Source organism: Octodon degus, unplaced genomic scaffold (genome assembly GCF_000260255.1).
Source record: "Octodon degus isolate 3935 unplaced genomic scaffold, OctDeg1.0 scaffold00040, whole genome shotgun sequence".
In the NCBI taxonomy this organism is placed as follows: domain Eukaryota; kingdom Metazoa; phylum Chordata; class Mammalia; order Rodentia; family Octodontidae; genus Octodon; species Octodon degus.
In genome coordinates this window covers 3,493,771-3,507,928 of record NW_004524616.1, presented here as the reverse complement: position 1 = coordinate 3,507,928, position 14,158 = coordinate 3,493,771, and the positions used below count along the sequence as shown (strand labels likewise).

General features: G+C 37.9%; 1 protein-coding gene and 1 long non-coding RNA gene across 2 annotated transcripts in view; one reads left to right on the top strand and one right to left on the bottom strand.

The window, feature by feature from the left end:
• The window catches only part of LOC101568399 (serine protease inhibitor Kazal-type 6), a 12,050-nt gene extending 2,139 nt beyond the window's left edge, over nucleotides 1-9,911 (bottom strand). The window contains exons 1-2 of the mRNA XM_023715266.1: nucleotides 9,833-9,911; nucleotides 6,716-6,738 (exon numbers count right to left, since the gene is read on the bottom strand). Of these exons, the coding sequence (XP_023571034.1) occupies nucleotides 6,716-6,738; nucleotides 9,833-9,890 (81 nt within the window). The 5' untranslated portion in view covers nucleotides 9,891-9,911. The remainder of the gene's footprint in view (nucleotides 1-6,715; nucleotides 6,739-9,832) is intronic.
• Nucleotides 3,109-5,151, top strand: LOC111816776. The gene is made up of 2 exons (XR_002821112.1): nucleotides 3,109-3,236; nucleotides 4,296-5,151. It is a non-coding gene; the product is annotated as an uncharacterized LOC111816776 (long non-coding RNA).
• Nucleotides 9,912-14,158: the final 4,247 nt, after the last annotated feature.

Genomic DNA, 14,158 nt, shown 5'->3' with positions numbered 1-14,158 from the left:
GTGAGTATCAACTTCTCCATGTAGTTCACGCCTTCATGTATATTTCTTCAGTTAAGTCTGACAATAACCCTAAGGCACAGACTGAGATGTCTGTATTTATTCTATTATATCACATTGAGTATGTATACACAACCAAAATCATATGCTCAAAATACTATATTGAAGAAATGCTATAAACACGGACCAAAAAATCACTCATTGAACTGTCAGCACATGACTATACACTGACAAAGTTGTCAGAAGGTTTGTTTGCATGGTGAAGAAAATGCTCAGTAAAAGTCAGAAAATTAGGTGTAAAAAATACCACATAGTGCTCAGTTCAGCACCACATATACTAAAAAAATACGACATGTATCAAGTTTAAGTACAATCTGCACACTTCTGGTAATACTTAGAGTTGGCATCTTACAATTTAAGGTTGGATAGTGTGGAGTTTCCTACCTACAGTACTTGTATTTCCCACCACTCTGAAAGATAATTTCATTCTCATACTACTTCTAGAGAAAAATAATCTTTCCTTTAGGTCTTCAAGTGGAAATAGAGGTGAGAAATTTTCAGTTCACTACAACTCACAGGGCAATGTTTTCTTAAAAGCTTGTGTATTTTATATTTATGTCACTAACACGCACAACATTGTACCTGAGTCAAAAAGAACTGCAAAGTGCTCAATCACTGATACTTCATTTATTCTAAAATAACCTGATGTGAAACAAAACCATAGAAGGCCTGCTGCTGGGTGCTGGTTATGCAAAGAATCTGTAATGGCACCGGATCAACAGACATACAGTGTTATCTGCATTACAGCAGCAGAGGAGAGTTTGACTAGTACAGAGGGACTGGTGCCAGTTGATCCAGATCATCTCAATAATAGGGAAAATAAACAGGAAAGTCTCTTACATGAAAGAGACGGCTTCTTAAGGCACCTCTCCCTGGCCATTGGCCCCTGTGCTGCCATGAGCCAGCCTCTTTTTTCCTTTAGAAAGCAAATATAGAAGTGGAACTTGGGGAGAACGTTCACTTTGAGATTCTCCAGAACCCACCTCTCTCCCAAAGCCACAGTCCTTTCCTGTTTCTATGCCCTGGTGAAAGCAGTTAGGGGCAGCAAAATATAATAAACAAATAAGTAGACCCCCTTAATCAGCTGACATATGAACAAACTATGTTAGAACAAACACATCTCATACTTTTAAGTTGCAGCAACCCTCAGGAGTTCAAGCCTTAAGGCAGCTGAGAAACATAGAACTCATTCTGCTGTTAATTATCTGTACTATCTGGTGTGAAGCACAGAACATGTCAATGTTTTCTTAACCAGAAAACAAGCAAATACTCGCCAGGCCCCGTTCCCACATTTCCAGGGTTTTTCTAGGGATCAGACATGGCGTGTGTAAGCCTTGTGGAGTCAGCGTGGAGTATCTCAACCAGTTCTGAGCTAGGAGTGTAGAAAGCAACCTTCTTTTTGGAGGCATCTTTTCACTGAAGCTCATAGAAAATGATATATGCACCAGGGAATTATATGATATCTAAAAGCTCTTTTAATTTAGATGATCCAAGATTTAGTGGTCACTACTTTCAATGAGTTGGTTTACATAAAGCTCCTATGTTCTTAATTTTTGAAGTTGGGTGACAAAAAAAATCAAATTTTGACTGGTGTTTCCTCTTCTGCATCTGCTGAGTCCTCTGGGTTGGCTAAGTGAGATATTTTAGCAGGCTGGCCAAGAGCAAAAGAGCCGCCCCTCACCATGAGGACCCTGCAATTGCCTGGAAATTGTCCTTTCCTAATGCAGAGGGGGTCATGGGCATGTGGGGTGAGGAAGACCACAGCTCTCACAACCTGAGGATATGTGAGTTAAGGTCTCTTAATTGCCAGGCATTTGTTCCGCTGAATTTCCTCTTCTATCTTATATTTTTGCTTTGAACTCATTTAAATAAAACCAAACAACTGGCTTCTCAGTGGAAGTCAAAGTAGGTCTAGACTGAGGTTATGGTAGGATTATCTTTTCTCCTTTAATGTTTCATTCATGAAGTATTTAGGAGACGCAGGAGAGCTCACACACTCCCAGTCTAATTAAAAAGCCCCAGAGCTGATGCTATGTTGTGGGGCTGTTTTGTGGATCAATTTGGAGTGACCTGGATTTGAATATTGCTTTTCACTTTATTAGATGCATAAGAGTGTGCAAACACTTCATTACTGTGAGCTTAAATGTCTACACATTCTACAGTAATGCCATACTTATCTACCAGAACTGTCATAATATTTAGTCCTACAAGAATGCTTTGTAAAGTATCAATGACCTAGAAGACCATTACTATAAAGACCAGCAAAGTAAGCTGCATCACATCTATAGAGTTTTTGGAGCCCATTACATGTCTTACCCTATTTTAAAATGTTATATACTTTGCCGTTGAGTTTAAAATGAAATATACATTTATTATCATTATTGATTATTAATTATTGGTCTTTGAAAGATAGGGTCTCGCTGTGCAGTTCAGGCTGGCATTTATCTTCCTCACAGCAACTTTGGGGCTCCTCCTAGGCGCACGGCTGCCAGTGGTTAGTGTCTGCCTGCCCCCTTGTGGTGATTCGGAGAACTGTATCTTCTAAAACTGTGGGATGAAGGGACAGTGTCCGCGCTAGTCATTTTGGCTAATACGAATCCTACTATTACTAATAATAATTTGGTTAAAAATTCGTACTTATGCGATCATCAACTCTATTAAGGAGTCAGAATTATTTCACGCTTCATCATTTAGGTGTACAAATAAAGCCAATAAAAGGATGCAGTCACGCACATAGTCCCCTGCCCACCCCACCTTTATAGCCTTTCTGCTCCCTCAAAACAGCTCTCAACAAGTAGCCTGTAGCTGGGTGTGCTGACGTACACTTGTCATCCCAGCACTCGGGCGTCCATGGCAGAAGGGTGACCTTGAGTTTGAGACCAGCCAGGGCTGCGTAGTGAGTTCAAGACTAGCCTGAATATGTGAGATCCTGCCTCAAAAAGAGGGGGAAGAAAATGGAGAGAGAATACATTCATGACACACTTATGCCCCAAATACAATCCTTTATCTTTTCTGTAAACTAATTCTTAATGCTGATGTTTCTATTTTTCAGGCTTTCACTGCTCTTCAGATTCCCGATCCGGCCTTCAGACCAAAGAGCTGCCATGGCTTCCTGTCTGTTACTCTTTGGGCGTCTTCAAGTAAGTTTGCAGACTCCAAGCTTACTCTCTCTCAGTGCGGTAAGTTCTTCTGACTCTGGCTCCTTTTCCTCCTGGTTTCAAATCCTTCTTTCATGTAGACAAGAGTTCATCTTATTTTAAACTGTTTTCATCATAATCTTAAGAAGTGAGGATAATAATCATAATTATGAACTTACATTTGTTTAGAAAATTACAGTTTGAAGTTCTTTCATGTTCACTAGAAGTAACTTTCACTGATTTGTGTGTGTGTGTGTGTGTGTGTGTGTTTCCTTGGTGCTGGGAATTGGGCTCAGGGCCTCCCACACGCTAGGCGAACACGCAGCCCCGAGCAACGTTCCCACCCCCTTTTGCTGCTCACTGAAGCTACTGTGCTTCAGGCTCAGCCAGCCTGGCTCATGTCTATGGCTTCAGCGTCTCCATCTCTAGCGAAGCTGTAGATTTTGGCTAACAGCTCCAATCTGCATTTACATGTACACCAGTACAGTATTTTATGTAAAATCAAGCTAATTAGAAAAACCTGAGAAATCCAAACTCATTCTAATTACAGAGCATTATTTGATGATTTTTTAAAAACTGTGTTAAAATTCACTCATTTTGTCTCAAATACAAGCAAGAATAAACTTAGTCATCCTCAAAAGGACTGCAACAGAAAATAGTTGCAGATCTTTGCTTTTGAGGAGCTCCATTCCTGACTATTTATTTAAGTAACTCTACAAATATAGTCTCAAAGTATGGTGCATAGTAGGAAAAGAGAAAACATTAATGGCAATGCACTGAGTGACACCAAATTCAAGTAGTTTTCAATGAAAAATATTCTTTTTATGTATTTAAAATATATTTATGTAGTATGACTATTTTATGAAAGCTTTTGATAACAAATCATAATTTTACTTTATTGTCATTTTTACTAAAGCTATTTAACATCATCACCCGGCATATGCCAGAGTTGGGAACATACCAGCCACATACATTTACAGAGAAAATATTGGAGCATGAAATCTGGGAACAGGCTTTGTGTTTAGGTTGAATAATCTTTTTGAAGTAATGTGAAATGCTCTAGGTCTCTAATTTGGGCTGCTGACTGTAATCTCCCCGCAGATGTTTTATCACTGGGAGAAAGCTTGGCCTGAGAAGAGGGACGGGAGTGTCGGGAACCTGGCGCCTCTCTGTGTGGGCTGCACACAACTGAGGTGCGCTGCTGGGAGCTTCGACCTTTCTGCAGAGGGCTTCCTCCAACCGTGAAGAGGAGCAAGGGCAGCCTTGAGATTGTCTAAAAGGGCGGAAGCTTCTTTATATTTCTGTGGAGGAAGACACAGCAGCCTTGCTATGCTCTGTAAACTAGTTCTTATTTCTGATTTAATTCTGAAATAAATCATAAGGTACATAAGGATTCAAATATCATACAGGAAGAAGCTTTAGAGGTCATTGAATCCAGCCCTTCATCTTACAGATAGGGCAGCAAAGGCACTGAGAACGAAGAGACATGGACCAAATCACCTGTGTGTAAGTAATTTTATCAGCACTCAGCCATATTGTCAGATTACAAAATCAGTGCTTGCCAATATGCTTGCTTACTGGTACCTGGAGAAAGGGTTCAGATTTTGTTGTGTGTGTTACCTGGATAATTATACAGAATGAAGATCCAAACCCTTACCTGGGCAATAATTGTTCAATACTGTATACTGCTCGAGTGTCTGACATTTAGAAAGTATTTCAGGTGTCCCTGAAGCAAGCAGACTAAGATTTGACCCCATGTAATGGAGAAGAATTAGGAGCTAGGATCTGGTGTATAAACTTTAGAAAATACGGTGATAAAACCTGATAAATAAAGGCACAAGAATAGGAGTTGACTTGCATGTTAATGATAAAACTTGCATAAATGTCCTGTCCTTTGCATCTGTAAGAATCTCATCACTGTATTTTATTACTTAAAGTGAAACATGTTGTCTCAATCTTATGACTCTTCCTTGTGTTTACTTTTATATTTACTGTGTACTGCGCTACTGTACTTATTTAAATATGTCAGTCTAAAGAATTACAGCTTTAACTACAATATTTAAATGGCAATGGAATACACATCTCTGACAAAACTAAACCAAAAAAAGGGTATATAAAGGAAGGACCATTTTGTATCTGTATACATAAAATAGTTAGGATAGATATACAGTTACTTCCTCTTAGTTCAATGAGAAGAAAGATTTGTACTAATAGTGTTCAGACAGGATATTATGTCGCATCTTGTACTACGAATAACCACTATGAAGACAGCAATATGCAATGCATTAATTATTGAAACTGTCCTGCTAATTGGTCTTGAAACTGTCTCATTGCTATTTGTTTCTCAATAAAAAAAAAAGAATGACAGCCTTGTGAAGCAACACAAACACACAGCTGTGCATCTGGTAGACATACAGAGACAGTTTAAGATGTCATCAAGTATAAGATGCATCTGATGCTAAAATTTGAAAAAGATATTCTTATACAGTGGAGTGGGTGGATGAAGGCTGGAAAATACTTTTCGATTTCCTTGTCATGCCATCAGTTGATAATAGTGTCTGGATATTTTGAAGCCAAGAATTCCTGAATACACTAAGGCTAAACAAAACTTGCTAAGACCAAGTAGAAGCACCAGATGTAGACATTGGACTGGGATTGGCCGAGCAGATAACACACATTTGTGTCAGGTTTTGAGAGATCATAAAAGGTAGCAAAAAGTTGTGGAATTAAATTGGGAGAAAAAAGTCCACAATGAACAGACTGTGCCCATCTGAATTTTAACCTCAAACTGTACTAATAATTGAGTGTACCTGCTTGTTTCTCTGTACTACACAACATTGAAAAGTTTTTACTTTTAGTTATTTTTCAAAAAGAAAGGGGCTGGGGAGATGGCTCAGTAGAATAAGTGCTTGCTTGGCAAGCACAAGGGTCTGAGTTCAATCCCCGGTTTCCAAAAAAAAAAAAAAGAAATTATCTCCACCCTTGCAAAGAAGGCAAATTTTTAACTCACTTTAACTTCTATACTTTAGCAAAAGCTTTCACTGATTTAGATGTAATCATAACTTTAGAAATTGAGTCTTAGTATTCTGGTCCATAGCATCAGAAGTTACAGTTCAGAGAAGCTAAATATCTTGCCTCCCCAGGAACACACAGTGAAGCTAGCATGCATTTTAATCTCACCAACATTCTACATTCATTTAAATTAGGACTTAAATAAGGACTTTTAGGCTTTGATGGTATAATCATAAAAGATTAACATTTAAAAATATATTCCAGGGGTCAGGGAGATGGCTCAGTAGAATAAGGGCTTCTCTGCCAAGTGCAAGGGCCTGAGTTCAATCCCCTATTCCAAAAAAAAAAAAAAAAAAGAGAGACAAAAAAATATTCCAGGTGATTTTTGCATTTGTCTTTTTTGCTCATTAGTTTTTCTCCTTTACATTATAAATACACCTATTTTTTGGTCCGTGAATATCAGCTGAGCACCACCCAGGTTGGAAAAGTAGATAAAATTTGGCACTGACCTGTTTGCCTTGAGTGAAGACACCTGAAAAAAAGCATAAAATCCAAACATTGTAATTCATAAAAGTGCAATGAGTGAGCCCTGAAAACTTAGAAAATCCTCAGGGTTTGTTCTTGGTTCTTGACCATCCTAAGTTGGCATAATGTGTCTTCACTTTTTTTTTTTTTTTCACTTGCTATTTCTTAAGGAGCAGCAGAAATTTGGGCCATTGTGGAGAAGCACAGACAATAGGAAGGGACAGTATATACTGGAGGTTAGAATGGGGTGGAAGAAAATTATTTATGGATCTAAAGCTTTATGCATTGCACACGTGATTAGTTTACCATGGAGCCACCTGGTTGTCTTTGGTCATACTTGGAGGAAGCTAAATTGGAAAGTGTTCGCTAACACTGGCGTTCCCAAGTTCAGTCTGGGTAGCTTCTTCTAAAAGCCTTTGTTATGGGGAGCTGGGGACATGCTGTTTGTTCACAGAGCTCAGGGCTGCTCTTTGCCTTCTCTGCAGATACTCAGCCTCAACACTTGGCCCAAATACAGACTGGGGAGAACCCGCCCACTCACTCTTCTATGCCTCATTTTTTCCTACATCTCTAAATTCCTTAAAGAGAAAGAGAATTCTTATGTAGTAATATCCCCTCCTGCTTCTCTCTTCTTACTAGTATTTGTAAAGATGGTAATACATTTTCTAAGTGGCTTGAATTACTGGAATAATAAAAATCCTAGGTCCAGTTCTGGTATGAGCTGTGTGGTTTTGATCTGTGATCTGTTCTGGGGGTGTCCCAGAGTAGCAGTACTTCTCATGTGTAGGCCTAGAATCACTTCAGTGAGGAGGAGTGTGGGTTAATGCAATCCACCTTCTGTGTTAGACAACATTGAGGGAGGTCTGGAAATACCCTGTCCAATTTCTATTAATGAGGGTAAGAGGAGGACAGGGTTTTCCGTGGGTAAGAAAGTTACTAGTTATTTACAGCAATGTTTACCAACCTTACTGATTGATACACAAGTAGCAGAATGAGAGGTTGTTAAGATTTCAAATTCTTAGGACAATCCCTTGAAAACTATAGTGCAAAAGCAAAGAGGGCCTAAAAGTCTAATTTTGTAAAATCTCTGTGATTTTTTTTTTTTTGGCCAGAGAAAATTAAATATTGCTATTTTCAGTCAATTCTTGACTGCAAATATGTGATCAGAAAAGAAGAACTTTCTCAATTTCTCATATACAAATAGCAAAGCAGAAAAAAGTACTACCCATAATGCCTAAATCTAATTAGTACTATTTTATTAAACTTCAATTTGCTAATAGTAAAAGACATTCATTGGGGCTGGTGAGATAGCTCGGAGGATGAAATGCCTGCTTAGGCAGGTGCAGGCACCGAGGTTTGATTGCCAGCACTACAAGCCATGCTGGCCCCACCCCTGGGCACTCTGAGCTGACCACAGAGTCCAGGCTTGGTGGCATGTGCCTGTAATCCCAGCGGTGGGGAGGCTGTAAACTGGAGGATCACTACAAGTCCGAGTTGCATAGTGGGACGCTGAACCAAATACATAAAAAAAAAGACCCTCACTGAACACTTACTATGACCCACTTACTATGTTAAGTACTTTACATGCATTTTCTTCATTTAATACCCTATTTCCTCACACAGAAAAGGTCCTTTCTAGTCCACTTTGCATATGAGAAGAGTGGGGCTCAGAAAGGTCACAAATTCCATTTTATAAAATGAAAGTGCCATGACTTAAATGAATTTATTTCTTTTAATATTAAAACTCTTAGAAACTATTGTACTGTTAGACAATATCTATTATGCCTATGAAGTATACATGCTTTCTTAAATGTGGTGTAATTGTTAATCACATCATGTTAAATATAAATTTATCTTTGTAAAAAAACCCAAGAAGAAACAATAAGATAATAGTAATTGACTTTGAAAATTATCTTCCAACTAAATTTTAAACATTGGTCTATTATTTTCTGCATCTTAGCAATTGGCTGAACTACTTAATAAAATGATTTGGTTCAGTAGTCCAATTTACTCTACAATAGCCCAATGTCCTTATTTATGTAAAATGGATGAATTAAGGTGAATAAACTCTGGGAGACTCAGCTAAATCTTATTGAAAATTGTTGGTTCATGTTCAGCCATTTTAAGATCTTTGTTAGCAGTAAAATTTATTTATTATGTTTACACCAAATGGTACCTTTTATGTGGAAGGTTCCAGGAATTAGTCTAGTTAGTGACATTTTATTGAAGAATAAAAACATCAGAGAATCGAGATATTTCTTCAGTTGATACAAGTTAGTAATGAAAAGCATGAGACCCTTTTGTCCATGATTAGGAGCAAATAGATACAAATGGCTCTGTTCATTCTGATGACCCTAACTGACAACCAGAAATCTTATCTGCAGAGGACGTGCATCACTTTGAAGTACAGTGGGATTTTAAACCACTTTAATTAATAAAGAATATGGCAGTGGCTCGTGGAAGCAGGAGAAAGTATTCCCTGTTCTAAGAACTGTGTGATTCACCAACAATGTGTTCATATTACAATGTTTCATAACTTCTGTTTGAGGCTTTATTCACTGAGTTTCCATTTTCCCCCTTGTTCCAATTTTAGTCATTGAATCTTTTTATTATAATGGCTTACAGGAAAGTTTCCCTTTGTCTCTGAAAGCCAAGATTTATATTACAAACTATTCAGTGCAATTATCCATCCTCCAGGCTAGCTATTTGCAGCAAATGTGAAATTTGAAAGATCTGGATTCAAACTAAAAGTTCTATTTACTTATTGCAAGTCCATTGACAATTTTCTTAAATTCTCTGTGCCACATTCTTTTATATATAGAAAACAGATGAAAATTCCTTGTCATGAGTATTAGAGAGAATACACACTGCCCTTAGTACATGTCTAGAATAGAGCATATGCTCAATAGATGGCATTTCTTTTTTCCATTGCTACTATAATAATCCCTATCATCTTGATTATTATCACCATCCGCATGATAATTTCTCTTAATTGTTCTTTTACATCAAAATCTTTGAAATTTTGAAATATGGTAGAGAATGCCTCTTTTCATCTCCATTTTGATATAAATATAGGATCTTAATTTTAAGGAAAAACTCACCTGGAAAAAAGCAGAAAAGAGCTAGAGAGAGGAGCAGAAAGACACCTGATATTTTCATGGTGACAGTTAGCTCACTCGAATCAAGGTTTTCTTGCTCAGCTTAGGTTCTCTGTCAAGAAACTTCCCAGGAAACAGCAAAACATGCACTGAGACGTATATATAGACAAGGTAGAGGGAGTTAGAATCCCCACCTTCTTTTATAAAAATCACCTTCTAAAACCATATGCAGTCTCATATACTTTAGGCATTTATGAAGAAAGGCTTCATGCTCCCCATCAATCTTAAAAATTAGGACAATTATGTGAGTCGTACCTTAGATCTTGTTAATATAGGATGTCATTTTGTACCTGTAGTCTACATTTTCCTAACAGCCAAATACATCCTCCCTGCTCTTCCCTCCAAGGCTTCGCTACATTAAAGGGATGACTCACAGCGTAATTCCCCTCACTCCCTAGGTCTACTTTCAGACAGGTCCCGCATGTCTCTAGTCCAGGTGAGTAAGCTCTGGGAAATGGAACCTCTAGGGCGCGCCTCTGGTTTTCAGAGTCTAAGTCAGTCCTGCTGCACCTAGGGCGGAGAGGTCTATACTGTCACCAGAACCACATCAGCACAAGCATTTCCTGGGAAGGGGAAGAAACCAACTAAGTCATTTGTAAATAATTACTGCAGTGTCTAACATCAGTGCTTTTCAAGTTTTGAATCAAATGAACTGAAGAGTCATTGTGCTGTTTATACTTTTAAAAAATCATGATTACTTAATTATATGTTAGAAATGAGTAATATTACTACTTCTTTTATTCTGCAAAGTATGGAAAAGGCATCTAAATAAAGACTCACATTTCCACTCCTTGTTGCTCCCTGATAGGAGTATGATACTATTCATATCCATTGAATGATTTCATAAGTTTCATGGCCAATTTAATTGCAGAATGGGTCACATAGTGGCAAAGCATAATTCTGTGCAAGGACCAAACAGCAGCAGCAGCAGTAACAACAGATTGATTAGTGTAATAGGAAAATCTGTATTGAAACATAAACTTCTGTTTGAAATACAATGAAGATACATGGTAAGGTGAAACACGGGAAGATTATGTACAACATGCCCCTTGAAATGCCAGTGATAGGTGCAGTCTGTGCATAAGTAAGCCATAAGTTATGCAAATAAATTATTGCTTTTCTTTTAAAGTAGTAACCTTGAGAAAATAGTTACAGAGTTAATACAGTGTATTGTTCTTTTGATCTCAGGACCTTGGTTGTCTTTTTGCAAATTACCTGACTTTAAAAATTTTAGTTTGATTTGCAACAATAGTTAGGAGGAATCTTACATCCTTTAAATTGGTGAGAGAATTTGATGAGAAAGATATTGTTGCTTTGATAAAATTAAGTGTGATTGTGAAGAAAAATAATTATTTTTATTGCATTTCCGGCAGAATTTAAAATCACCTGCACCAGGCTGGGAGTGAAGCCCAGTGTTAGAGTACTTAGCAAACATACATGTGACTCTGGCCTCACTCTTCCATGCCAGAAAAACAAAATAAATAGAACAAAAGCCACCAGCTGGGGAGACAGCTCGGCAGCGTAACCATCTGCTTGCTAAGTGAAATGACCTGAATTCGATCCTGGTACCACATGCTGTACTGGTCCCGGAACCTGGCGTGGTTGGTGGCACATGCCTGTAATCCCAGCACTGAGGGAGGCTGAGACAGGAGGATCAGTAGGAGTCTGAATTCTGTGGTGAGACCCTGTGTCAAAAAATAAATTAAATAAGCAAATAAACATCTAACTGTAAATGGCAGAGGAAAGGAAAGATACAAGAAATAGGAGCCTAGATCAGAAAGAGGAAAAAGGTAAAAGAATTGAGAAAAATGAACAAAAATGAATGCTTGACAAGTACTAAAATGGCTTTCATTCAAAGGTGATATCTCATACAGAGAGAGAGAGAGAGAGAGAGAGAGAGAGAGAGAGAGAGAGAGAGATCCTATTTAGGAAGCTGTACTTCAGATATTGAACACTACAGGGTTTGAAAACACACATGAACAACCTTAAAACTTTAAAAGTTCCTTGAAAGTTCTGTGTGGAGTCTAGGGACATTTGGAAATCCCAAAATGTGATCAAATGCTTACAGAAAACTATGAAAATTTCAGACAACAGTTCCATAGTTTTCTTACTTTTCACCCTCTTAATTATTTTTGTCTTTCAATGAAGTAACATGAGAAACAGTTCCTCATAACTTAAATAACACACAAGCTCGGCTTTAGGCCTTCTACTGCCTTCTGCCTTCCTCACACTCCCCTTCAATGCTTCCTCTTCTGTTTTACAGGCTCCTTTTCCACCATCTCTTGTGACCGCAATGTGTATCAGTCTAATAAAATCTCATGTCCAAAGAGATGACCATTTGCAGGCATCAGCCAATGTAACAGCCATAGCTGGTCCTGTTCTACCACAAAATCCAGAAAATAGCGAAACAGATACTTCACAGAGAGAAAGAGCCCAGGAAGTCAAGGGCAGAAGCACTGGGAAGGAAAGTAACTAAAAAAGAGTTGTCATGTGTATGTAAGAATAGCCCCAATAATTGTACACATTGTATCCCAGGATCAGAAACTGACAATTCTAATAGCAATAATAAAGAAAATTGGGGAAGAGACCGGAGAGAGGGGGCAGGAGAGAGCCAGTGCAGGATTCCCATAACCACTCCCTAAGAAGAATGTTCATGCTTTGAAAACATGTACTAACAAAATAAGATTTTAAAGCAAAATAAATTTTTCAATAGAAACCTTTCATAGGATGATTCTGCTCTCTCTTTCTGAGTGTTTTCAAGTTCTTGTCTTTAACATTTGTTACACAAAGGATCCCAAAGCTCAGTAGGGCGACAACACAAAGTAAGTTGGGCATTAGATAGCTGTGGGAGAAAGAAAATTTGACCGTAAGTGCATGCCATTTTTAAAATGCAGTATCTTAAGTAATCACTTGTACTAAGATTATGAGGCTGTACAGAAATTTTTAGGTTTTTCTTTAACAACTTGAAGGAAAATGTAAGAAACATTCTTGGAGGAATCACTTAAATAGCTTCTTTCAAATAAAACAGGTAATAACAGAGTTCTAGGTAATTGTTCACAGACTGCAATTCTAGTCTTTTGGTTACAAAGTATGAAGCAAACAGCTGTTTGAATTTGCTTTTCTGATATGAAAGGTAAAATAAGAAAGGTTTTTAAGGATATAAATGTTTGAGAAAAGGCAAATTTTAATATACTGAATCATTTAAAACAAAGGGAAATAGAAATAAAACTCTGAAAATAATAGGAAAGGATGCATGGGGAAAAGTAATCACAACTTTTCTTTTACCCCAAAATGATCCACGTATAGTGAGGTGCCTTATATTTGACATATACTTTCCCAGAATGACAGGTCCTTTTCCTCTTAACTTTCTCCATTCTATACACATCAAGGAACAGGGACATATTTTCAAGAAAAAAGTTATCATATTAATCCAAAAAAGATACTGGACAAAAACATCAAGAATTTTTATTTGTAAAACCCATATTAATTCAGAATAAAGATTGTTTTTCTTAAAACTTTTATTAGACCATAGAAGAAGGAGGAACACTCTGAAGACTTACATAAGGGTTTGGGGAAGAGAAAGAGAGATGAGTTAGAGTTTTGACCCTACTTTTCAGGCTTAGTTCAAAATCCCTGACTTTTAAACAAGATAAAGATGTATCACCTGACTCAGCATGATAAAAGAGTGGTTATAATAAGGGTTATAGCTAAGAAACTCACAAGTATCTCATGCTTCAGTAAAGATAGGAAAAAGCACCTGGAATTCAGTTCTTAGTATGAAAGATAAATACAGAGAGAGCTAGATGAGCTAGCTAGAAAGAATCTGATTCAAAACAAGGGGGCCTAGAGAGGAGTCATATTACTCAGTAGCTAGCACATCTGATGGTTAATGAGGAGGGGAGGAGGACACACCTCCATGACACAGTGACCACAGAAGCCATGCTACAAGGCAGTCATTCCTGGGAGGAGGGCCGATGTCACACACAGAAGCCATCTGGTAACAATTACCCCACTAGGACCAGTGGCATGCAAATGTCATGATGTTATATACGAGCCCTCCTAGATGCTGTCTTTGAGAAAAAGAAGCAATAGAAAAGAAACAATGAGAAAGGAGAACCAAGGAGAAGCACTGACTTAGTAAATGTGTGGGCTTAATGGAAGAAACTTTGCTGTTTAATACATCCATGGTACTTCAAAGTACACTGAGCAGCTACTAACTACTCTGAAGAAGATGAATGGATGATGAAAATTCAAATGCACTTCACTGGC